We start from the raw sequence: 26556 nt of genomic DNA, 5'->3' as shown, positions 1-26556 counted from the left end.
CGGGGGTTGCCTGGGGCTCCCAAAGAGAAAAGCCTCTAGTGATCCATCTCATGGGTGGTCTGATGCCACACTGTGCTCAAGCCTCAGGGCCGCTGAGAGTCCCCGAAGGATTTGACTTTTTTGCATTTCACTCATTTATTTGTTATTGTAAACAACACAGACCAGACTCTATTTTAGGTGCTGGAGCTGCAAGGAGGAGGAGGAAATAGTCTTTCATCCCAAGAATTCACACTAGAAATTAATATTTCAATCAAAAGTCCATTCACAAAGCAAGAGCCAATTCAAATGAATTCTGTTAAAGATTGGTTAGAAACATCCTTTATTATATCTAGGTTACGACTGAATAGAATCTCACATTTACATTTCTCAAAAGAAATTAAATCTACAACTATTACTACTCCTCCTTCCCCTCTTCTTTCTTCTCCTCTCTCCTCCCTCCTCCTCCTCCTCTTCTTCTTCCCCTCTTCCTCCTCCTCCTCCATATTATTATTATTATTATATCAGGCCTCAAGAGACTTGTGATGCTTTTCTACCTTGCAAAGGAAAACTCTATATATGAGTAACAAAGGCCCAGTTAAATTATAGTTTGTCATAGAAACCGATGAGTCTACATAGTGGTTTAGGGGTGGGTCTTACACTGAACCATTTAAGAAATGTTAAAACAGGACTTTTGCAAGGTACAAAATGTAGAACAATTATACAGCTTTAAGGCTGTCCTCTGTAATGTGAATTAGGATTTATATCCTTAATATCTTTAAGTAGAATGTCTTGCAAACATTCACAGTCCCCACTTGCATTCTCGTTCAACGGATGATAGATGGCTACGTAACTCTGAACCTTGTCTCCCAACCCATGTCAGCAGACTCAAATCCTGTTAAGGTTTGAGATCTGCTAACTCCTATTTAGAGCTATGACTATGGCTTCTGCTGTGATATTACTATTCAGGACTGAGTTTTTTAAAAAGGCCTATGGAAATTGAAGAAGCATCAGGATGCTAATAATAGTAACAAAATAACAATACATTATACTTGGAAACTTACTATTTACAGGAGTGTGCTATCTGCCTTACATGCCTCTTCTCATTCAGTTCTCACTATATTCCTATTAGTCCTGTTTTCAGATCAGAAAATGGTTTAGAGAAGGTAACTTTAGAGCTCTGAATGTCAAAGGTGTGTTAACTGATAGAGTTCAGATTGGAACTAAGATTTTCCTGATTCTGCGTCCTGCTTTATGCGCTGTGCTATATTGTCTTAACATTAAGTGATGTTACTGCCAGGTGATTTGTGTTTCCAATGAGAAGAAGGGATTATGTGATGTCAATTGGAAGTGGGAACAAAAGCACCCAACTCATCCCTTCCATCCATGAGGGGTGTCTGTACATAGGAGACTGGGATGAGAGGAGTCTTTTATCAGTCTGTGAGAGACAACGTGTAGTAAAGAAATTGATTGAAAGAATGAAGAAGGTTGGAGGCTTAAGGAAGGAATTTGACACTAATGGATTGAAAGTCTTTGAAGAGGCAAATAAAAAAATCTATCGGCAGGAACTACAGGGTAGCAGAGAATGACGAGAATTAGATGTAAGTTGTGTTCAGGGAGTTGTCTTGACGGCTCTGCACCTACCCCCCGCCCCCTCCAGCATCTCAAGGTAACAGGTGTGCATAGGTAGAGAGAGAAGATACAGTCTGGAGATTTTAAGGCCCCTGTTAGTGACTTTAGCGAGAGGTGCTTTTATTACGGTTCTTGAGAAAGTCATGATGAGGATATTTGGGAGTTAAGTTCAGAGCCATCAACTTCCACTCTACACAAGGAATGTATTCTTGATGTTTCAGAGGCAATTCATGAGAAGGCGACAGGTTGGGGCCATTGTCCCGATTTTAAAGGACATTCACTGATTGCTGAGTCCTTTTTAGGGACCTTGAGAGGTCCCATGGAAGTCAGGTTTAGAACCCCTGATACAGAGCTTAAATTAGTATAGAGTAGCTTGGGGTAGAAGTTGGCACAAAGGCAAATCCATTTTTACCAGGTTGTTAGTCTCTTCTATGCTCTGCTAACTTTCTTGGCAAAATTTAATTTTAGAAAACGAATGGCAATGCTGTTCCCCAGAGTCCAAGGAATAGCTTTGTCTTCCTTCTCCTCCGGTCAGCCATTGATGGGACACTAATATATTTTGCCATCAAGGGACACAATCGAATTACTTGGCTTTCATTTAATCTCTGTGCACTTTTCTCCCCCATGTTCTAGTTGTCTGTTTTCATGTTATCGCTTGGCCTGTAAAATACCAAGTGGGAGAAGATCCAGGAGAATCATGACACCAGCCAGGCTAGACGGTTTGCCCCCGGAGGAAGCCCAGCAGCTTGTTAGAAGTATCTAGGGAGTTCCTGCATATGCCCTCATCTCCTTCCAACACCTGGCAGCAGCAGGTGCTAGTGTTTATTAGGCAGAAACTTACCTGAAAGAACAAGCTTCAGAATAATAATTATACCGATAATACCTAATATCGAGCACTTACAATGTGCCAGACGTTTTTCTATGCACATCACCTGTGCTGACTCACTTAATTCTCATAACATCCCCGTGAGGTGAATACTGTTATTATCCCCACCTTTCCTATGGGGAAGCTGAAGCACAGTTTCCTGATTAACCAGTAACTGGAAGAACTTTCCTTCCAATCCAGTCCGTCTGACCTAGAGTCTGAGCTCTTAACCACTTTGCTGAGCTGCCTCCTGTACCTACTCTTTATACCAGGGTCCAGAGTAATTCAAAGGGATTTTCTATCAGGGACCCTCTGGGTGAATGTCCTCAACCTTCCTGATTGGCCTGATCTGGGGCACCATTTGATAGCAGGCCAAATACCAGGTACCCTAGTCAGAAGGCTGGTTTTAAGCAAGCTGCCACTGGTGGGAAAGTGGGATGTGTTGTAGGTTGTTGGGAGAAGATGGGAGATGAGAGCAGAAGAGTGGATGTGTGGGAAGTGGAAGGAACAGAGTGTCCGCTGGTTAGTGAGAGTCTCCACTCTTTTCCATTCTGGAGATGAAGTGAGATAATATATGAATTCATTTGGGATCTGGAAAGTTCTATAAGATTGGTGGGAGGCTGTGGTTCAGGGGGCAGTAGTGTGTGGTGGGAATCAGTGGGTCCAGATGAGAACCTGGAAGGCAGAAGTGTGTGGGCAGAGAGCAGACACTGTTGGATTTTGAGAAAGGTGGTTCACACTGGTTAGCCCACGGGGAGCCCGCTGGAGGAGGGGCGCGGGGACTGGTCTGCAGTCACTCTCTGAATCCCATTTCAGACTTGGCAGCTGCTGCCGTAGCCAGCTCTGGACTCCAGCCCACTGGAGAGGACCAGAGCTCACTGCCACTAGATCTGCTGTTACCTCAAAAAATGTTTTGGCGGAGCTCTTTCACCCTCTGCCCTCTCTCTTGCCCTGTTACAGAGTATGATGGGCCACCGTGTTCTATGTTTCCAGCTTCCCTCTTATCTGCTATGCTTTCAGAAGAGTATTTGCTAATTATAATCTTTGCAGTTCACTGGAGTGAACTTGACATTAAAAAGGTCAGGCGCCTCTTGGGTGTTCCTTGGCGGTCCAGTGGTTAGGACTCCGCGCTTCCACTGCAGAGGGACACGGGTTTGATCCCTGGTCGCGGAACTAAGATTCCCACATGCCGTGTGGTGCAGCCAAAAACAAAATATATATATATATATATCAGGCCTCTCTTAATTTCAAAATCAGCATTTGGTGTGAACGGTGTGTGGTTACTCTGTTAATAATTCTTTCCTATCTACTTACATCTAACACCTAACACTGATATAATCCTTACTTTTACTCTTGCCCTGAGTTACCATTTATTTACTTATTGATGTACTTTTAAAATAATTACGTTATTTTTCTAAAAATGATGATACTCAGTGTAAAATAATCCCCAAATCCCACCATGTACAGGTAACCATCTCAAACAGCTTACTGAACATTTTCTTCAGACACTTCTCTATAAACTCCTAAATTCCACAATTCACATGAAGGAGATTATGCCATATGTCATTTTCGATGACTTTTTCTTTTCACTTAACAATATATTGTACTCAGACTTTCTTCTAAAGGTAGACACGCATTTGTAATATTTGCCCCGCGTTCTCCTGTTTGTACCAACAGTTTACTTAACCAGCCCCCTGTCGATTGTTCATTGACTGAAGAGTCTGAGCATAACGTAGGGATCGTCCGACTCTGCTAATCCAGGCTCTGTGGCTTTGCTGTCAATCTGTGGGATTCTTGGCATCGTATAAGAGAAGGAGCATAAGAGGGATGAATGAAGAGTCCAAGACTCTGCTCCCAGCTCTGTCACTTAGTAGCTCTGTGACCTTAAAATCACTTTACCTTTCTGAACCTCAGGTTCCCTACCTGTAAATGGCGGTGTGGGTATGTGTGATATTAAAGATCTGTTCTGCTCATTCACAAATGTGCTTTAAACCATATCTCCCATCCCAACTTACTCATGTCAGTTTTATTCACCAGTGCCTGTTAAGTTGGAGTATGTATGGAAGGAGTTGTTATACTTTGCCCTAAAATGAGTTTTTAGACAAGAGAATGAAATTAAAATTATTTCTCCCTCTTCCAGAGCTGCAGTGAAATTGTGTGACTGCATGTGTGTTTGAGGTTGGGGTGGAGGTATCCTGACAATGTTTTAAAAGTATCACTCTGTCCTTCCATCCGTCCTTTTCCTCTTTCTTCTCTCTCCCTCCTCTTCCTCCTCTGTCGTCTTTCCTTCCTTTTTTCTTTTTCTCTTTCTCTCTTTCCCTCTCTCTTTTCCTTCCTTTCTTCCCTTCCTTCCCTTCCTTTCTTTCTTTTCCTGAAGTGAATTGAGGACTAATGCTATTCTTTCTGCTTCATTCAATGGGGACTTTTACCCCATAATATAAGACAGGAGAAGCAATAAAGACAAATGGGGATTGTGTTATATTAATATATTGAATAAATGTACTGTTCCATAGTGGTGATGATGAAGATCAAATTATTTCACTCGACTAATGCCCATGATTAAACTATTTTGAAAATATTAGTTAAAAACATCCAAGGAATCCAGGTAAAAAACATTCTGAGGGTGAATAGGATGCTTCAGAAAGTTTGGTACGACCCCCTTTTAATTGTTCACTGTCTATCCTGAACCAGTTTGAATTCCTTTAAAATGAATTAAATACTTCATTCTCTTCCTAAAGAATGCATGTTGTACGTGTTTTAACACTTTTCCTCCATTTTGGGGTCCTCAGTGGTACCATCACAGGCAGCATTTATTGTAATTTGCTTTGACTGAGAAGTGCCCCCAGGGAGTTCGAGGTGCTTGGAGCCATTTCATTTTCAGCCCTGTGCTTTCTGGATTCTTGGTTTGATTTTTATGTTTTCCTGTCTCTTCTGAGAGCCAAGCTGTTATGGGCATATTTGCTAAAGCAGTTCTTTCCAGCTCTACACCACTTCTCAGCACTTCAGATTAGCTGCATCTAATTTACTGTGGAACTGAACACAGAGTCTTATTGGAGTTTTTAATAAGTTAGTAAAAAAAAAAACAATGTGGGCTCCAGAAGCTTTTTCTGCTTATTCCCATGTTCTTACCTCCGTTCCAGAAACTTGAGGTTTCCAGAGAAGTGTTCTCCAGATAATTGCTGTATTCTGATCAAGATCCCATGATTCTGGTTTGAATGTGAACTCTTTCTTCTTCAGAAGAAGAGATGATATTGCCTTTAGTCCGTCCAGGTGCATATGACTCCCAATTCCATTCTCTCCTTGATATCTGACCATTCGGTTCTTGTTTTGCAGTCCCCAGTCTGTCCCAGACCGTCTGAGGATCCGGGTGAACAAAATCAGTTTACAAGACTATGAAGGATTCCACTATGACAAAGAGAAACTCCGGGAAGCTTGTAAGTTGGAAGTGCCTAATGGATATCATGGGATCAGCCTGTTTTCAGCTTCTTGGTCCTCCTTGGTTTGATGGATAGATTCATCTTGTGTCTGAAAGTCATGGTTAAAGAAATGAAGGGAAGTGTAGTAACATGTGAACCCCAAGTGATGCTATATGGGCTGAAGAAGATGGAACTAGAAAAGGAAATCAGAATAAGATAGTTCTGCTCTTGATGCCATGTTAGGATCTCTTGGTTTATTAACCATTTTAGTCTCAGGTTTACCTAAAATGAGAAAAGCAGAATGATGGTGATACAACATGGTATAGTAACATCTAGAAAATTCTTGAGACAGCACATGTCTCTTCCTGGAGGCTGCATTACCAAATACTGTCCTCATTCTTCATGCCAGTGTGACAGAGTTATCTGGGAAGACACGTCTTTCACTTCTAGCTGTCATGTGATTGTATGACATCAAAGAAAGGCCCACAGCATAGTAAATGTCATGGTAAAATGAGTCATTGATGAGGTGCTGGTGCTTCTGAAACCTTAAGTTGAGTCAATATACAAATTCCTTTTCAATGTTCTTATTTTCCATATGCTTCTTTAAATATATATAACTGTTAGTTCACCTTGCTCATCATTCCATATTTATTGGGCATTTTTTACATTCTAGTCACTATTTTAGATCTTTGTCTGTACCATGAAAATACATGAGGTAACTGGGGAACGTCGGCCAGAAGCAGTTAAGACTACAGGTGTGTTGGATATTAGGGTTCTGGGTTCCTTCTTAATTGTGGGGGCCAGTAGTCAAGTGCAGTAAAGGCAGAGAAGATGAGGGCCAGTGTCCAAGGACACAGGCAGGGATGCCAACAGAGAGAAGGGAGTGTTGTATAGAACCAGAGATTTATGAACTAAAACCCAAACTGGCCCCAAGTGTGGACCTGCCTGAAGGTGTAGAAGATACAAATAGTTAAAACTGGCAGGAGTGGAGTAGGGGGCACATTTCTGAGCTTTGATTCCTGAACCTGTGATCTGTAGTGGGGTATACTGGATGGAAGTCCCTAAATCCAAGGACAGTCTCAGGGTGGGGCAGGGACTTTCAGATCTGGAGGTGACAGTGAGCAAGGATCCGCTTCCCCCGTAACTCAGGCACTAAACCTACCAGGGCATCCTGTATGGAATTTCTCTGTCCATTCTCTCACTGCTTCAGCTTCCTCAACCCTCTTCATCCTTTTCTGTAAACGTCAATATCCTTCAGCTTCTCCCCAGCCTTCTCGCTCCATCCTTCACTCTTGTTCCCTTTGGTAGGAATGCTTTGAGGTGGAAGAGGAACAATTCCCTGAGCCTCTGCATTTCCCCCTTCTGCCAAAGGCAGATTATATTTTCTAATGTACATGAGATTATGCGGGCCAGACTAGCACAAAATCTAATTTAACCCATAAGGTGGTGGACCTATATGTTTGCAATGGGAGATGTAGCTACAGTGTAAATTGACTTTTAGAGGCTACTAATGATAAAGAATGGTGTTTTATGTTCTTTTTCTTACAAACTTCTAAATAGCTTACAGGTTTGAAAAATTAAAAAAGAGACTGGATCTCAAGCCAGTAATATTTTGCAGCTTACCATCAGCTCTGAAGAGAGTCAGTTAGGAGTGGGGAAGCTTTTGAAATTTTTGGCTGAAATGAGATTTGAAGCTTATCTGTGGATTTCAATGACCTCTTCTATCTTTTCTGGGGCATTATCGGTCCACTATTGCCAGAGGTAATTATGATTTGAGTTTTTACAAGATGACATTTCCTGGCAAGTACTCTGCTTATCATCTCTTTTGTGATAAAACATCTATGTGAGGAAACTTCTTATATCTAATTGGGGGAGGTGACTTGGTATAAATATAAGTCCAATAAATTCAGCCATGTCTTTTGGGACCCAAAAGAACAAAGAAACTCTCAAAGAGGGAATCAAAGCATTATCTCATTCTAAAGATTTGAGGAAAACAACATATGAATTAGGAGTAAAAGCAGCCAACTCAGTCATTCTACGTTTAATATATGGCGATGATGCTTCTCAATTGTAGTTGCTCGGGAAAGTTTGTCCTTGGGGGTTTATGGACTTATTCACACTCATCCTTTCTTCCCCGGCTCCAACTTGCAAGTGACTACAGATTCATGGGAAGGCCGACAGCTCAAACTGAGTATGAAGGCAAAAACCAGTTCAAGTCCACATGTGCAGTGCATGCCAAAATAGGTTATTTCTGAAGCATTAATGATACGAAATAGAGAGAACACATCTAGATAAAAGGGACTCTAGGCATGTGCTGTGACCTGCATGCTGGAAGAACATAGGGGGTGAATCCTCTTCGGTCATTCATTTATTGTCAACATCCAGGTCCAAACTAGAGCAGTCCTGCATTACTGGGTTCAAAAAATTAGTTCCTTTTCTTGATGATACACCAAGTGCCTTATCCAGGCAGCATGTGGCTGTTTTCCTTCACCATTTAATAGAATCTTGCTCACGTGTCTGGATCATTATTCATATTAGATTACAAGCTCAGATGTTTGGTGTCTTACAAAGCCCTGCTTCTGTCTGTGAGGCAGGACTCCGTGGTAATTACAGGAGGGCAGCCCTTTTTCATCGCCATGTTTATTTTGGCAGAGAGGAAGATGGCTATAATATTTTAAATACTTCCTGTCTCCCTTCCATTTAGCCCCGACTCACCTGGCGGCGTTTCCTCTAAAATAATAACACAGAGAGGGTTAGTCTTTGCCAGTCTCTCCTTCTGCTTTTGTTGGTAAATTTCAGACTTGCTTAAAACAGTTAAAGTTTTTTCACTGGATTTATGAATTATTAATCCTCAAGATAATGGTTATGCGGTCCAACAGAGGAAAGTCTATTCAACTTGAAATAGAACATAAGGAGAAAGTAGCCATATTAAAAAAAAATTCTTAAAGTAAATCTATAATAATTATAGCAGAAACTCACTCCCATAATCAGAATAAAGTATATAAATGAGTTCTTAATAAAGTATATAATCATATAGTCTAGGCAAAGGGTAATCAGTTTTTTAAAATTTCTTATATTTCTAAGTACAAAAGAGTTTCACTGACGCATGACATATATGTTTATATTTGGAATAACTTGATACTGGCCAAGATGTAACTCTATCTCTGGTAAACTGGCTAAATTTTTCTTCTGGCATCAGCTTACTCTGCACTTTTTAATGGCCATGATAATTCATATGAGTCTAGGGCCTAAAGCAGAAAAGTAAAAACCAGTTTGGAACTAATTGAAAACAGATGTAGCCTATAAAGGTGGGGGGCATTGCTAACATGTGTTGTATATCAAATACAGTGTTCAACAACCCTTTTACATACAGTATCTCAGTACCATGGATATTATCTGGCCATTTACAATTTAGTATATCTATATAGTGGATAATATCTCAGTATATCATTATCTGGTTAAGACTAATGATTGTGGCTAATTAGATATTTAGGCAGTTGTCCTAATGGAATTTCCTTGTCTTCTGTTGAATGACTTAGTAGAAGTGTCAGAAACATTTGTGTTTGAATCTCACTTGCAACCTTGACAAAGTAATTTTACTGATGACCAAATCTCTCCTCTCTCAAACGAGAATATAATTGCAGCCTCATAGGGTGCTGAGGGTTAAATGTAATGTTGTATATGAAAGCCCCGCTGCACAGTCTGGCAACAATAGCAAGCTTTCCCAAAATGGTAGCTATGATTGTTTGAGTTGCTATTCCAAAAGACACTGCTGTGACATTGCCCTTCAATCTGCAAGTCCACAAGCCAGGCTCAGAGCAGCTGCCCTTTTTTTTTATATATATATCCTCTCACCAAACTGCACACACCATCGCCACCCTCCAACTCTCTCACTTTCAGAAATAGAATTGAAAACACTAGTATATATTACAGAAAGATTACGGAAAGAAAATATAAGTAATCATTTGATTTACTTTTATTGTGTCAGCTAGTACAAGAGACTGCTACGATGGCAAGGTATTTACACCTGTGAAACCCATATTTAGTGATCTGGTCAGATATCTGCAAACTCCCTCTCTTAAGTCCTTATACATTTTCTTAAGTGCATCATCTGCTATCCATCATGGAATTTTTAAAAATAAACTTTATTTTGGAATAATTTTAGATTTGCGAAAAAGTTGCAAGGATACTACTAGGAGTTCCTACATACCTCTTACCCAGTTTTTCTCATTGTTAAACATTTTATATTGCCATAGTACATTTGCCACAGAAACTGATATTGCTTCATTACTGTCAACTAATCCCAGTCTCCTCTGGTCTCTGACAGTTTCTCAGTCTTTCCTCCACCCCCCACCCCCATGACCTTGATTGTCTTGAGGAATACAGGCCAGTGACGTGTACAATATCCCCTATTATGGCTTCATCTGTTGTTTTACTCATAATTAGACTGGAGTTGTAGGTTCTTAGAAAGAATACTGCAGAGGTGAAGTACGCTTCCCATCCCGTCATATCAGGGGTTACCTGATTCCCACATGACATGCTTGTGATGGTAACCTGATCTCTTGGTTAAGGTTGTATTTGCCCAGTTTCTCCACTGTAAAGTTCCTGTCTTTTTACTTTCCCTGTGCTATTCTTTGTAAGTGAGTCACCATGTTTCACTCATCTTCAGAATGGGGGGATGTGGATCATTGGATTTTTTTTTTTATTGTTTTCAGTTTTTATGTATGACTCAATTGCCTTTGATAAACATGCCAAAATGGTGGAGCCATTCACTCATGGATGAATCCGTGCTTCCAAAAACTATACATTTGTATCAGTTATATGTTGGATATCACCCTAGATGCCAGGCATTGAAAGATGAAACCAGGGCATGTAACATTACAGTGTCATTTATTCAATACACATTTATTGAGTGCTTACTCTGAGCAAACAGTGGTGGAAAAAGAAAAGCGTAAATAATCCCTGAAAAAGCTCATCAAATGAGCTTTTTCTCATTTGATGAGGATTATGATAGAACTAAGGAAACACTATGTATCTATTTTCTTAGTAAACATTTAAATAACTAAAGGAAGGGATGGAATATATAAGCAAGCATGACAGAAGCCAATGTAACCACTAATTAGTTGAATGACCTTGGGCAATGCATTTACCCTCTTCAGGCTTCAGTTGCTGTATCTGCTAAATGCAGTGGTTAAACTCTATATTTCCTCAGGGCGTACTATACGGTAATAAACATTTAGCCCTGTAGAAATTACCTAGGACTTAAAATTTTTCCTCCTGACGTGTTTACTTAGGAAAGTTTTTAATGCTCCAACATCATTCATTGTAATGATTGCAAGCATCAGAACATGTTAAGTGCGTTTTGCTTCACGAGTTTGCTAAAAACAGTGATTTTTTTCTCCCTATCGATTGCTTCATCTAAAATTGAATCTTTCCCCATCATTTAACAAGTTGACAACAGGGCCGTTCAGTAGAGATTGGGCCTCCATTTGGTGGAGGTAGGAGTTCCATTTGAAATCTGTCTGAGGAGTTAAATGATGTCAGTCTGTCCTCTGAAGGGCACTGTCCATTGCTTTGCAAGTGTTTATGTTTATTTCTATTTTCATGAGTTGACATTTACTCAGAGTTTTGTGTTTAGTTTCCTTTACTGTTCTCCCCTATCTTTTGTCTGTATCTTGTATTTATCCTTAATAAAAATGTAATGCTAATAAATAAAAATAATTGTAGTTAATGCATATTGTACTATTACTGTGAGCTAGCAAATGTCTTAATATTTCTACATATATCATATAATTTAATTCTCCCAACATCTCTGTGTATTAGGTAGCATGGTGATCCCCATTTTATATATAGAGCAACTGAGGCCCAAGAAACTTAAGGAAAATTCTAAGGACCTGACATTCTGAATACTTCTTTAATCACTATGCTCCCTATTTCTTCCAAGTAGTAGTTATTTTCTTTTATAAAATATTTTTAATAGCATACTTGTTTTTAAATCTTTCACAATACCATTTCAAATGCTTTTTTGTATTTAAACTGACTTTACCTTAATTTACCAGACTCTGGTTTGTTGGACAATTTTCTGTTTTTGGATCTTTCTCTACCTCCCAAATAAATCATCTGTTCATAAATCCATGTATTTATTGACTGCTCACCATATTTCTAGTACTACTTCAGTTGATGGGGATACTGAAAAGTGCCTGCCCTCATACAGCTTTTACTTCATTTGGAGAAATAGACAAGTGAATAAGTGATATAGCAGTAAGTGCTATAATGGGAAATAATGCAAGAGTGACAAAGGATCCTATTTTTGATAAGGTGATCAGGGAGAGACTTTCTAAAAAGGTAACATTTAAGCAGAGACCTAAAAGTAAAGGTTGAGTATGCACCTGGATTTCTGAGGGACAAGTGTCCCTAGGCAGAGAGAGTGGCTAGTGCTAAGGCCCTGTGGTGCAAACATCCTTGGACTATTTAATGCACAACAGGGAAGTTCATGTGGCTGGAACCTGGTTAGTTGGGTGGAGAAGGGTATGAAGTCTTTTTGAAGTTGTAGGAAAGGGCTGGCACATGGAGGGGGCTCGTAGGCCATGGAGAGGCTTTGAGTTTTATTCAGAATGTAATGAGAAGTTCCAGGAATTATTTGAGAAGGAGTATAACATGTCTGCATTTATTCTGAATAATTCTGGCTGCTGAGTGGAGAATTGACTGCTGGGTTGTGAAAGTAAAAATCAGCGCACCAGATACAAGGCTAACATGATATTCCAAGTGAGACGTGTGCTGGAAGTTGAGGGAGTTGAAGTAGCAGGGTTGGGGAGAAACAGTTGGACTTCGGATCTGTTTTGGAGGTAATGCTGGTAGGATCAGAGGCTGGATTAGCTGCACTGTGTAGGAGGAAAGGGTGATTCAAGGATGCCTCTGAGTTTTGGGCTCAGCAACTTGGTGCACAGAGTTGGGGCAGATGTAGAGGACCCAAGGGTGACCAAGAAGCACAGAGTGAGCTAGGAAAAAACAAAAAACGGGAGAGCTTGCTGGTTGGAAGCCAAGAGAAGAAGAATATTTTGTAAAAGAATAGTGACAACTAGGTCAAATGCTCTGTGAAGGTGCAGGGAGATGCATGCTAAGAACTGGTCATTGGATTTGGGTAGAGGGTGGTTATTAGTAACCTCACAAGAGGTCGTAGAGGGAAGAAGGTGGATAGAGTAGGTTCATGTGCAAATGGGACCAAAGGAAGTGATTCCACATAGACTGCCCTTCTGAGATGTTTAACTGGAAAGAAGAGAAATGGAATGGGGGCTGGATGTGGAATCAAGGGAGGTTTGTTGTTGTTGTTGTTTTAATTTGTAAGCTAGTTCAGCTGTGTAGGCTGGTGTGTGTGCCGATGGGCCAGTCCACTAGAGAGGGAGAACTTGATTCAGGAGAGAGAGGGCCAGCTGCAGGAGCAATGCCTTTGGATAGGTGGAGATGGGGTCCAGTGCACAGTGGAGGGGTGGGGACGGTCCCCCAGAGTACGGGGAGGGAAGGCAGAGGAGTGGGTACAGAGGCAGGTAGGTTGGGGGATTTGGTACCAGGGAGAAGCAGAAGTTCTATTCTGATTACTTTTATTTTCTCAGTGACATAAGAGGCAAGCCTACTAGCTAACAGTAGGGAAGGGAAGTGTATCAGTGTTCAGGGAAAAAGAAAAGGGAAAGTTTGAAATAGCCATTTGAGGAGTGAGACAGTGAGTGGCCTGGGAGGAATTGCTGAGCAGCACGTTAGATCTGGAACCTTGAAACTCCTTGATTTTTTCCTAAGCATGGAGACCCTGACCTGTCAGTTCCTGGGGGTCTTCTTGGCTTATACATGAGTGCATTCCTTGTCTTGCTAACTTCCAAGACTCAGATACCAGGGTAATATTAGGCTGAAGGACGATGATCTTATTTTTAATATAATCCCCTTCATTATCTAATTCTGTTTATGATCCAAAGCCTTGCTTTGTGTACAAGAAAATAAGAAGTGATTCCAGAGCTGTGCTTTATTAGATGTTAATGATGTTAGGTCTCAGACAAGGAAGTAGCCTAAAGTGTTCATACTGATACTCTATTCTTCTTTCCTTGTTAAAACTTAGCCTTTGGTAATGAGAACTATCATTTGCGGGTATATTCTTAAGTCTTGCCCAAAGGAACATTTTTTCTTTTGGTTGGTTTATCCTGTGTACAACACACACACACACACACACACAAATAATGACTAATTCTCACTACTTATATACCAACCTGGTCCGTTTTGTTGTTACCTTCCCAGGGTGCCAGCTCTGGGATATGAACTCAAATGGTCGTTACGTTTCTTTTTGAAGACTTTCTTCTAAGAACTTTGTATAGATTTGATACTTTTTCTTTCTTTATGTTAATGTGTGTTTGGTGTGGCATTAGCCACTGCAGAGTCATGACATCATATTTAATAATAAATAATAACACTTAGTGTCTGCCTAGTGCCTCCTAGTTTACAGAGGGCTGTCGCATACACTGTCTGCAGGCATCAGCAGATGGACACTTAAAAAGCTGGCTTCACACAGGCTCACATAGCTGCGACAGGATTTTAGTAAGAATTTACATCTCCTCTCTCCTAATCCAGTACACTTTCTAACCACAACCCTCCTGCTTTGTAAAGACATAGCTGTGTACTTACAGAAATGTGGGGGTTTTTTAACATCTTTCTTGGAGTATAATTGCTTTACAATGTTGTGTTAGTTTCTGCTTTATAACAAAGTGAATCAGCTATACATATACATATATCCCCATATCTCCTTCCTCTTGCGTCTCCCTCCCATCCTCCCTATCCCACCCCTCTAGGTGGTCACAAAGCACCGAGCTGATCTCCCTGTGCTATGCGGCTGCTTCCCACTAGCTAGCTATTTTACATTTGGTAGTGTATATATGTCAGTGCTACAGAAATGTGTTTTAAAAAAGAATTTGGCATAAAAAAAAAAAAGAATTTGGGGTCGTAGTTCTTGTTCTTGTTTGTGTTCCCTGGGAAGCACACTCTGAGGCTTTTGAGCTTTATGTGTTAGGAGGTTTACTGGAGATTCTCCAAGAGGGAACGGAGGATGTAGAGAGGGAGGAGTAGGAGTGGGCAGAGGGGCAAACTGAGCTGTGATGCGACTGCAGCAGAGCACTCCCACAGGGACATTTGGATCTGGGATCGCCAGTTAGAATTGTCCCCACTGAGGCTAGGGTTATTGGAGATCGTTCAGGCTGTCCCCTGGGAGGAAGCGAACCGTGAGTGAGCTTGCGTCCTTCTTAGAGAGGGGCTCAGCTGTGAGCTGTCAGCAGAGCCAGCACTTTTCAGTGGCCGAGGGAATGAGGGCCTCCATCCCATCGTGGATCTGCGGGAGGCACATCTGTTCTGAAAGCACCATCTTGTCTGCATAACTCGGCATCTGATTTTTGAACTAAAAGGCCAGGATGTAACCACCCACACACCCAAATCTTTGAGTCCATTCATTCCCTTCTTCATGTGACAACTATTTATTGAACACTTATTATGTACCAAGCACCGTTCTAGGTACTAGGAATTAGGCTCATGTATCACTAACCTCCAAGTTTCTCTCTTTGTATCTTTTGGCCTGACCTCCCTGCTATTCCAAATTCAGGGAATTGGAATATAAGCTAATTACTTTCTTTAGATGCCTCAGAATGAGCTAAGGAAAGTAGAAACCTAAAATGTTAATGCTAACCTTTTCTTAAAGGTTCTGTTTGCCCTGAACTACTATCAAGCCAAATATTCTCCTTTTGGAATTTGAGTAATTAAAATTAGAAATCTGAATGCAAGGTAATATAAATTTCAGGCTATTTCTAGCCCAACATTGTAGTCAGAGATAACACCAGAGTTTGATCCTCAACAAGATAGATACTTATTCTATATGTTGATCCAACTTATTGGTAAAGATACTGAACTGAACAGAACCAAGGACAGAAATATGTGCTGGTCTGAAAATAACCTCTTTGCAGAGTGATTTAGAACCACAATTTTATTTGCTAGTTATGTGGATAAAAGCTTCAGGCCTTTCGTAGTTCATACTGTTGGAAAGCACTCTTTCTTAATACTTACTGGGCTTCCTGAATCACTGATCCACTGCCCCTCTTCTGGAGTCACTGATAAGCAGAATTAAAGCATTCCCTTGGTTATTAGATGCTAGAATTGTGTTTTCTTTAGACTGCCCTAGTTCACATCTCTACATGGCAGTTGTCTATATATAATTTGTTTACTCTTTTTGCTTTCACAAAGAGACTTGGGCCTCTATAACAGATTTTAGGACATCTTCTGTTATTATTCTTCACATGTATCCAATCAGCTCAAATTCAGAGCTGCATGTCTGAATGTTTCTCCAATATCTGTCGGTGACCTTGCCCATTACCATCATGCGCAGTTGACAGTAAGATGTTAAAATTGTGATAGAGACTTGAACCAGTGTCCCTAAACATCATTTTGAGTACAGTATTTAACTAAATTTGGGGTCTGGTTATGAATCTTTTTGCTTTTGGACACAATATTTCACCTTGACTTTCACATGTATTTGGCTGGCCAACCCATGTAGCCAAGATTTCCATGTCACTTTAAGTGCTTGTTATCTTCCTCCCAAATACTAGAGCACTGGCAGTGAATTATCAGTGGTGGTTCTTCCCTGTATCTCGGAATTTTGCGAGTATTACCTTCCTAATGAATGTACCTGGACAAAAATTATATTGTTTTCTAATTAATGCCCATTGTCAGGTGCCTTCTAGAACCTTACAGTTAATTGCTTCTATCACATTTAACACTGGGAGTGCACTCCAAGGAATTTTATAAATCATTCTGTTGTTCTAGAATTCCACTGTATGTGACATTAGGAATCCTCATTGAAATGGAGTTCCCTTCATCAAAAATAGAACTTTACGTCATTGTTAGTAAACCTTCAGATTAAGTTGGAAGAAGATGACATTTTCTAGAACTGTTTGACCTGGACCTTTGGTTTCTGTTATTTACTAGAAGATAGCATTGGACCTTCTGCCTTTACTTTCTTCTATTATTATTGGTAGTGCGTGAACCCAATGTATCCAAAGTAGGAAAAAAGAAAACTCATGCAATGTTAAGCATATTAGCTGTGCTCGGGTTGCACTCTCCCTCTGACTCCTTTCATCTTTGTTCAGAACACTGCTTCCACGTTTTTTCTTCTGGATTTCTCTTTCTCATTTATGCCTTTCCATTCATCATGTGCTATATGCTGATGATTGGAAAGATAAGAAGAAAAGGATCGATCACTCTTAGTTCCTGAGATGACGTGGTCTGGGCCTTGGGTGGACGTCTAGGGAGTTACAGTCTCCCCTTCCCTCCAGGCTTGAGAATATTCTCTCCCCAATTCTGCCTGTAACAATATTCTAACTTTGAAATCCCTTTCAGATATTTTCGGTGTTATCAATTGCCTTTGAGGCATTTGTAAGTGCTTCTTATCAACCATCTTTCCAAGGGCCACTTAACTTTTATATCATGTCCATCACCTATCCCTTCCCACCCTCCCTCTCTCCTGCCTTCTTGGTTTCCCTTCCCTCTCTCCAGCTCAGCAGGCCACCATCTACCGTGGTGTCAGGCAAGTGTGTGAGAAGGTTGTAACTGCCGTGGCCACTCTGAACAGCTGTGAATCACCCTGGTTCCTCTTCCCTCTCACCATCCAGTTCATTATGGAGCTGATTCGTAACATCTCCCGCATGTGTCTCTCCCTTATCTTTACTGTCTTCCTCTATTCCAGACTCCAGCATTGCTCATCTCATTTACTGCTATAGCTTCCCAACTCACCTTCCTGCCACTCACCTTTGCCTTCCACATCTATGCCAATGATGTTTCTAACATGTTGTCAAAGAAAAATCACATGGACAAGTTAAACAGGCAAGGAAGACTTTATTCAAGACTATTGCAATAGGGGTCAAGACAGTGGCAATGGGAAGAGAAAGTGAACTCTGCTGTAACAAAAGACGGGAGACTTTTTAATCACTGGGGTGAGCGAATGGAAAAGTGCTAGAGGACTTTAGCCATTTGATTAGGCTATCTGTGTTTGCTAATTGTCACTTCTTAGCTACCTATAGAGACTAGGAACAGGAACACTATCTTCGGTGAACGATTACATGTCAAAGGGATGGGTTCTGGGTCTTTGGGAAAGATGTCCAGGGTTGTAGAACTGGCAGAAGGCTGGGAGAAGATTTCCCTCTCAAAGGGGCAGAGAAAGAATTTATCATTGAGAGTCTTCTAAAGTAAGTACTCTACGAAAAGGGAGGTCAGGGGCCTATAGTCAGGGAGAAACCTGTCTAAAGTTTAATCGAATTAGGGGCAACATTAAGCCCCCCTAGGTCAATGTAAATCTTGAAACCATTTTCTGCTGCAAACCTTTTAGCATCTGCCAATCTCTTTGAGAATAAAGCCCCAACTCCTTAGCATAAAAAAAAAACAAACAAAAACAAGCCTCTGGCCTCAGCCTCACCCGCTTTTACTCATCACCTACCTATCTTTCTCAATCCTGAACATTTGCTTCTTTTCATGCCTTGGTTTCTTAGAGTCTAAAGATGATCTAAGACTTAGAGAATTCCTTTTGTCTAGAAAAGCTCTGGTGTCTGTTGTCAAATGTCATTGTTTTCTTCACTTGGGAAATAACTCCTTATGAAAGAGGATCCTGCTCTGGGGAATGTGTAGCTCTCCTGAGTCCTAAACACACTTGGTTCAGTGACTATCAGCCTTCCTAGTACAACGTGTATAATCAGTAGGATGTTTTTATGTCACTCCCCTTTTCACGCTCCCCTGTGACACCTTGAAGGCAGGTACTGTGTCTTCCTTAGTATTTTATGCCCAACTCCTGGCACTGGAGTTGTCCCTGGCACAAGAAAATCCTTAAAATTTGTTTGCTGAGTAATTAAGTGAATGACTTGCTGACCTGAAAAGTATTTTGGCACAATCCCTTGTATATACAGTGCACATTTGCCAAATTAAATGAAAATGCATACCCCAAGTTGTTATTCAAGATTATTATTAAGTACGTAAGAGGATTAAAAAGAAACGTGATTTGTATGTTCCTTGGGTTGCCTTCTTAGGTAGTATACCATCAGAATAAATAGCAGAATTTGACCTGTAGTTTGAAACCCATATTTGTAGAGAACCTGCTAGTTTCTGGAAAGCACATCTTCAAAATATTATCCTCGAATCAAATGCAATAGTTACTTTTATCTTATGGGTGACATTTTAAATTAACCGTGGAGAGGACTCGGTTCAGCTCAAGTCATGAAGTTCAAACTCTAGGATCATTTTGAATCACAGGCACCAGGGGTGGTGAAACCTTTGACAGACCCAGGCATGACATGGTGAGATAGAAAGTTCTTAGGGTGTTATGTTTCCTTTTGAATGCTAATATGCCCATTAATTTTTCCTCTTGGTTCCAGGTGAACAGTGGGCAGGTAATAATGACAGGTTGTCCTACGATAAACCTATGGTACACAGGGGGAAAATTGGATTGAAATATTGCCAACTCATTCTGTTTAATTATCGTCAGCTATCAAGTTAGAATTTTAGTGCCCTGATAACCCTGACACATTCGGAACTAACGAGGTAAAATGGAAAGACTCCACTTGTCCCCTGCCATCCTCCCTTAGGGCTTTCCTTCCTTCCTCTGGTCCACGACCTCTGTTCCTTGATGTTTGCCTCCAGCCCCTAATTCCATCATCCTGTTGACTTTCTGAATAGTGGTTACACTATGGCTAAGAAAGCAAGTTTATTTTTCTGTATGTCAGTATTCTCTGGTATCAGCAAAGTATCTGTCTAAGGGAAATTCGGAACAGTTTCTTTTTTCCCCCCTTTTCTCCTACTTTTTTTTTTTTTTAATTAATAGACATTACTTTTTAGAGAAGTTTTAGATTTACAGAAAAATTAAGTGAAAGTACAGAGTTCCATATATCCCTGTTATCCCCCCAGCCTCCAGCACACAGTTTCTCCTATTGTTGACATCTTGCATTAGTGTGATACATTGTTACAACTGATGCACCAACATTAATATATTCTTATTAACTAAAATCCATACTTTACGTTAGGATTCATTCTTGTGTTCTACAGTTTTATGGGTTTTCACAGAGGTATTACATGTATCCACCATGACAGTATCATACAGAATAGCTTCACTTCCCTAAGTACCCCCTGTGCTTCACCCGTTCATCGGTCCCTCCCCCCATACCCCTGGCAACCACTGATCTGTTTACTATCTCCATAGTTTTGCCTTTTCCAGAATTCCATATAGTTGGAATCATGCAACACGTGGCCTTTTGAAACTGGCTTATTTCTTCACAATATACATTTAAGTTTCCTCCATTATCTTTCGTGGATTGAAAACTCATTTCTCTTTGTTGCTGAATAATATTCTATTGTGCGATAACCAGTTTGTTTATCCTTTGACCTATTAAAGGACATCTTGGTTGCTTTGAAGTTTCGGCAATTATAAATAAAGATGCTATGAACATTCATGGGCAAATTTTTGTGGGGACATAATTTTCAACTCATTTCAGTAAATACCAAGTAGTGCAATTGCTGGATCACATGGTAAGGGTTTGTATAGTTTTGTAAGACACTGCTAAGCTCTCTTCCAAAGGGACTCTACCATTTTGCATTCCCACCAGCAATGAATGAGAGTTCCCGTTGCTCTGTGTTCTCACCAGCGTTTGGCATTGTCCATTTTTTTCAATTTTAGCTATCCTAGTAGATATGTAATAGTATCACATTGTTGTTTTAATTTGTAATTCCCTAATGACATATGACATTGAGCACATTTTTCATGCACATATTTGCCATCTATACATCTTCTTAGGTAAGGTGTCAGTTCAGATCTTCTGCCCACTTTTTAATTGACTGTCTTATTGTTGAGTTTTAAGAGTTCTTTGCATATTTTGAATACCGGTCTTTTATCAGATATGTGTTTTGCCAAGATTTTTTTCCCAGTCTGTTTTTTCTTTTCATTTTCTTAACAGTGTCTTTCACAGAGCAGAAGTTTTCATTTTAATTGAGTCCAGCTCATCAACTTTTTATTTCATGGACCATGCTTTTGATGTTGTACCTAAAATGTCATTGCCAAACCCAAGCTTACCTGGCTTTTCTCCTGTGTTATTTTCTAGGGAACAGTTTCTTTTTCAGACTATTTGTTTCTTAAGACTGCATATAAATTGATAGAAAGATAGCGAATATTTGACAAACTGTCTTGATTATGTCAGTAGACCTAAAATTAATGCTTAAGGGAATGTCAGGTTTTTAAAAATGTATCTCTGAAGAGTGTTAACATAAAATACATTCATTCTAAGATTATCTGTATTTTTGATGGTTTCCCCTACTGTTCAAAATGCATTTCTATTTTATGAATTTTTAACCCTGTTGTTACATTTATTGTTCTTTTCAGAAAGCAACAACCTTTTTATTTAGCCTTAACAGAGACTTTGCAATTCTAAAATTTTTATGTATATATTTAGAGCTTAATATCCAATCTTTGTAAATCCTTGCAGTTTCTGAGGAGTTTTTCCCTAAGGTCTCACACCTTCTTTTAATGATCCTATTGAAGATAGTTTTGTTTGTGATTTGAATAGGTAAATAGCCCATTTAGCTGCAATTCTGTTTGAACAGGAATTGCACTATAATTGCTCATGTGTCAGATAATTAAATCCTTTCTTTCTTTTTCAATGCTGAGCTTTCAGCCCTTTCTTTCCATACTGATACCTTGTTGAATGCATCACAGTATCTTGCAGGGAATGAATTAGCTGCTGTGAGTTTTCTCCCTTTTTATAAATCCCATTAACAGTTTCATGTGGATTTCATAGCAAAGGTGGCTCTTTCTTGCTTTGGCTCTGAGGGTCTTTGCTTGTGTCATAAAGCAGCCAGCTGTGATTCCTTGCAGGTTTGGTTGGTTCTTTTATTTACATGCTTTGGTTTAGGCTCTGGCCTTTAGAAGCTTTGGTATAACACATTATCTGCTATAAAAGTCACCACATTTGGTCTCCTGAAAGTGGCTTGAGGCTTTATGAATGGCCGGTACATGTTGATATAGAATTAGGGAAAATCCAGGAATTTGATAAGGCTTATAGGAGTGAATATAGGGTGGATTTGCAGATATTGTGTTCTACAGGCACTGACTTCTTTAATCTTCGTGATAACCCGGACAGGTAGGTACCATGATTATCTATCTTTGCATGGAGACCTCACATACTATATTACAGAAGAATCAAGGGCAAGGTAAGCTCACTGAGTAATCAAAATGATCAAAAACATCTGCCATTGGGATTTTCCTGAATAGAGTTATCTACCAAGAATAAACGTTTAAATGAATGGTATGCAAATACCTATACTAGCAAAAAACTACCAGATTAATGATATCCAATGTTGACAACCTGAAACTAACGTTTAGTAAACACTGTATCAAAAATCTGAGGGAAACATTTTGAATATCTTGCACATCTGACACAATGAACTTTTTCCACCTCAAGTGAGAACATGGGTTTTACATTTAGTTTATGTTAACTGTCAATCAGCTCTTCAGCTCAATATGGGAAATTCTAAAGCAGTGATTTTAATAGCAAAACAAGTCATGTGATTGTCTATAACAATTCTGATTAAAGTCAGATGTACTCTTGTTATCTCTACTACCCCCATAATGATGAGTATCTTGCTCACCATTTTATAGTTGCATGTAGTTCTTTGTGAAGTAAGAAATAGTCAGTTTAATTCTGTGACTCAAATTACAGGCAGGGTTAGAGCTTGTCAACTGTTTGGATAAGCTTGATCCACAGTCTGTAAGGCCCTTGGAAGCTGGCCTACTGGAAAGGGAAGGGAAGGGAATGGTGGGTCTTTAAAAGTGACCCCACCCCTGCCAAGTGTGTTTATGAAAATGTGTGTGGCTTGACTCGTGGTTTCTGAGTCCCAGGGCCATGCTCCTTTGTCCCGGCCTGGAATTGCTTACCTTGGCTTTGCTTCCCGAGGATCACAGCCTTTCCCCAATTCTTGTGTAGCTCTGGATACGGGACTTGTAATTCCGCCCTCGCTCCTTGGTCAGCCTGTCAGCAGTTTCTGGCTTCACCTCTCTGAGCTCAGTGTTGAAAGGAGAGACTCCACCCTCTGTGTGGCCCAAGTTTGATGAGGAGGAGGAATAGCACAGGAGACGGGTTCTCGAGTAAGAGAAGCCTGGGATGAAATCTGGGTGCTCCGTTTCGTAGCTGCGACATTTCAGGGCATATTACGTAATCTTCCTGAGACTGAGTTCCCTCATTTTAGAAATAGGAATAATCATATCCACCTCTTAGGATTGTGGCAAAGGTTAACAAACACGGCAAAACTCGTTATCACAAAATCATTATTACCATTTTCCTCTTCACCCAGATTTATTCCACCCAGCCCTAAACCCTTGTAACACAACTCAAGATTGTGTATCTTTAAATATAACATGGCTTAGATTATGCTACCAGAATATACATGTGCAAAATGTCTGTTCAGGTATAGCTGGCTTTTCTAGAGGCGGAGGGTAGGATTCACTAATAGAAGACAATGAATGGCTTCAGCCATCCCCCTCTTCCTCTCATCGCCGCTTCTCTGAACCGTCAGGCTCAGGGCAGCTGTGCCAGGTTGAGGGCTCCTCACTCAGTCCAGCAGGAAATAGTTTTGCATCTGGGAACTCACAAAGTTTGCATTTTTGTTAACCTGAGGCTCCCGTGCACTGAATTCACTGGCCGCAACACAGTTGACTCACACTGCTATGGCTGTACCAGAATAAAATTGCTTCAGAGATCTTGGGGAGGGGGGAGCGATGTTCATCTCAGAGTTGGTCCACAAGATCTTTTGTCTTTCTTCAATCAAGTTGAGAATTGTCTTGAGGAAACTATTTGGTTGTCTTTTGCATCATACCTCTGACTCTTTGGAAAACATTTTTCAGGTTTTCTTAAAACTCTAGGCATTTTCTCTTTAATAGCCTTTAAGAACTTTGGTTTTCAATGTTTTGGGCAATTCAGTTCCATATATGGGATATCTAAGCCTGCTCTATTTCCTGACTCTGCTTATCACTTGTGGTGAAATATATATTTTAGAAACCATGATTTATATATATCTTTTTAGTGCATATATCCTTCAGAAGTTTCTTATAGATAAAAGAGTACACTTGTGGATTGGTTGCTAGAAGATTTTAGATTTTTTGAAGACGAATGGTGTTAATTTATGCACTATTTGGCATAAATTTGCATAATGACTTCAAGTAGTCCTAACTTCAACTGTAGAAAACGAAATTAATTAGTATGACCCGTGGCATTTTATTTCAGACATAAAATCCAGAGCATGCAATGTGAAATATATAATGGATTTCTCAACCAATTACTTTTTTAAAATAGATCTTTATTGGATTATAATTGCTTCACAATACTGTGTTAGTTTCAGTTGTACACCAAAGCAAATCAGCCATATGCATACATATTCCCCATATCCCCTCCCTCTTGAGCCTCCCTCCCATCCTCCCTATCCCACCCCTCTAGGTCATCACAAAGCACCGAGCTGATCTCCCTGTGCTATGATGCTGCTTCCCACTAGCTATCTATTTTACATTCAGTAGTGTATATATGTTGATGCTACTCTCACTTCGCCCCAGCTTCCCCCTCTCCACCCCGTGTGCTCAAGACCATTCTCTATGTCTACATCTTTATTCCTGCCCTGCAAGTAGGTTTGTCAGTACCATTTTTTTTTTTTTTTAAGATTCCATATATATGTGTTAGCATACGGTATTTGTTTTTCTCTTTCTGACTTACTTCACTCTGTATGACAGGCTCTAGGTCCATCCTCCTCACTACAAATAACTCAATTTTGTTTCTTTTTGTGGCTGAATAATATTCCATTGTATATATGTGCCAAATCTTCTTTATCCATTCATCTGTCGATGGACATTTAGGTTGGTTCCATGTCCTGGCTATTGTAAATAGAGCTGCAATGAACATTTTGGTACATGACTCTTTTTGAATTATGGTTTTCTCAGGGTATATGCCCAGTAGTGGGATTGCTGGGTCATATGGTAGTTCTATTTTTAGTTTTTTAAGGAAACTCCATACTGTTTTCCATAGTGGTTGTATCAATTTACATTCCCACCAACAGTGCAAGAGGGTTCCCTTTTCACCACACCCTTTCCAGCATTTATTGTTTCTAGATTTTTTGATAATGGCCATTCTGACCAGCATGAGGTGATACCTCATTGTAGTTTTGATTTGCATTTCTCTAATTATTAGTGATGCTGAGCATCTTTTCATGTGCCTCTTGGCCATCTGTATGTTTTCCTTGGTGAAATGTCTATTTAGGTCTTCTGCCCATTTTTTAAGTGGATTGTTTGTTCTTTTGATATTGAGCTCCATGAGATGTTTGTATATTTTGGAGATTAATCCTTTGTCTCTTGTTTCATTTGCAAATGTTTTCTCCCATTCTGAGGGTTGTCTTTATCTTGTTTATGGTTTCCTTTGCTGTGCAAAAGCTTTTAAATTTAATTAAGTCCTATTTGTTTATTTTTGTTTTTATTTCTGTTACTCTAGGAGATGGGTCAAAAAAGATCTTGCTGTGGTTTATGTCAAAGAGTGTTTTTCCTATGTTTTCCCCTAAGAGTTTTATAATGTCTGGTCTTACATTTAGGTCTTTAATCCATTTGGAGTTTATTTTTGTGTATGGTGTTAGGTAGTGTTATAATTTCATTCTTTTACATGTAGCTGTCCAGTTTTCCCAGCACCACTTATTGAAGAAGCTGTCTTTTCTCCATTGTATGTTCTTGCCTGCTTTGTCATAAATTAGGTGACCATATGTGTGTGGGCTTATCTCTGGGCATTCTATCCTGTACCATTGATCTATATTTCTGTTTTTGTGCCAGTACCATACTGTCTTGATTACTGTAGCTTTGTGGTATAGTTTGAGGTCTGGGAGCCTGATTCCTCCAACTCCAGTTTTCTTTCTTAAGATTACTTTGGCTATTCGGGGTCTTTTGTGTGTCCATACAAATTGTGAAATTTTTTGTTCTAATTCTGTGAAGAATGCCATTGGTAGTTTGATAGGGAATGCATTGAATCTGTAGATTGCCTTGGGTAGTATAGTCATTTTCACAATTTTGATTCTTCCAATCCGGGGACATGGCATATTTCTCCATCTGTTTATGTCATCTTTGTTTTCTTTCATCAGTGTTTTATAGTTTTCTGAGTACAAGTCTTTCGCCTCCTTAGGCAGGTTTATTCCTAGGTATTTTATTCTTTTTGTTGCGATGGTAAATGGGAGTGTTTCCTTAATTTCTCTTTCTGATTTTTTGTTGTTGGTGTATAGGAATGCCAGAGATTTCTGTGCATTAATTTTGTATCCTGCAACCTTCCCAAATTCATTGATTAGTTCTAGTAGTTTTCTGGTGGCATCTTTAGGATTTTCTGTGTATAGTATCATGTCATCAGCAAACAGTGACAGTTTTACTTCTTCTTTTCCCATTTGTGTTCTTTTATTTCTTTTTCTTCTCTGATTGCTGCGGCTAGGACTTCCAAAACTATGTTGAATAAGAGTGGTGAGAGTAGACATCCTTGTCTTGTTCCTGATCTTAGTGGAAATGCTTTCAGTTTTTCACCATTGAGCATGATGCTTGCTGTGGGTTTGTCA

At 39.8% G+C, this 26556-nt stretch overlaps 1 protein-coding gene and 1 long non-coding RNA gene across 10 annotated transcripts in view; one reads left to right on the top strand and one right to left on the bottom strand.

Annotated features, from left to right (window-relative positions):
* LOC309631585 overlaps positions 1–26556 on the bottom strand; it is a 481022-nt gene that overhangs the window by 12294 nt on the left and 442172 nt on the right. The window lies entirely within an intron of this gene.
* DGKI (diacylglycerol kinase iota) overlaps positions 1–26556 on the top strand; it is a 477321-nt gene that overhangs the window by 343095 nt on the left and 107670 nt on the right. For all 9 annotated transcript variants that reach the window (XM_082398061.1, XM_082398060.1, XM_082398058.1 and 6 more), the window contains one exon: positions 5807–5907. In XM_082398061.1, coding sequence (XP_082254187.1) covers positions 5807–5907 — 101 coding nt within the window. The remainder of the gene's footprint in view (positions 1–5806; positions 5908–26556) is intronic.

Source organism: Balaenoptera borealis (assembly GCF_965194805.1).
Source record: "Balaenoptera borealis genome assembly, chromosome: 7".
Classification (NCBI taxonomy): domain Eukaryota; kingdom Metazoa; phylum Chordata; class Mammalia; order Artiodactyla; family Balaenopteridae; genus Balaenoptera; species Balaenoptera borealis.
Note: the sequence above shows the minus strand (reverse complement) of the source record. Positions and strands in the feature narration are given on the sequence as shown.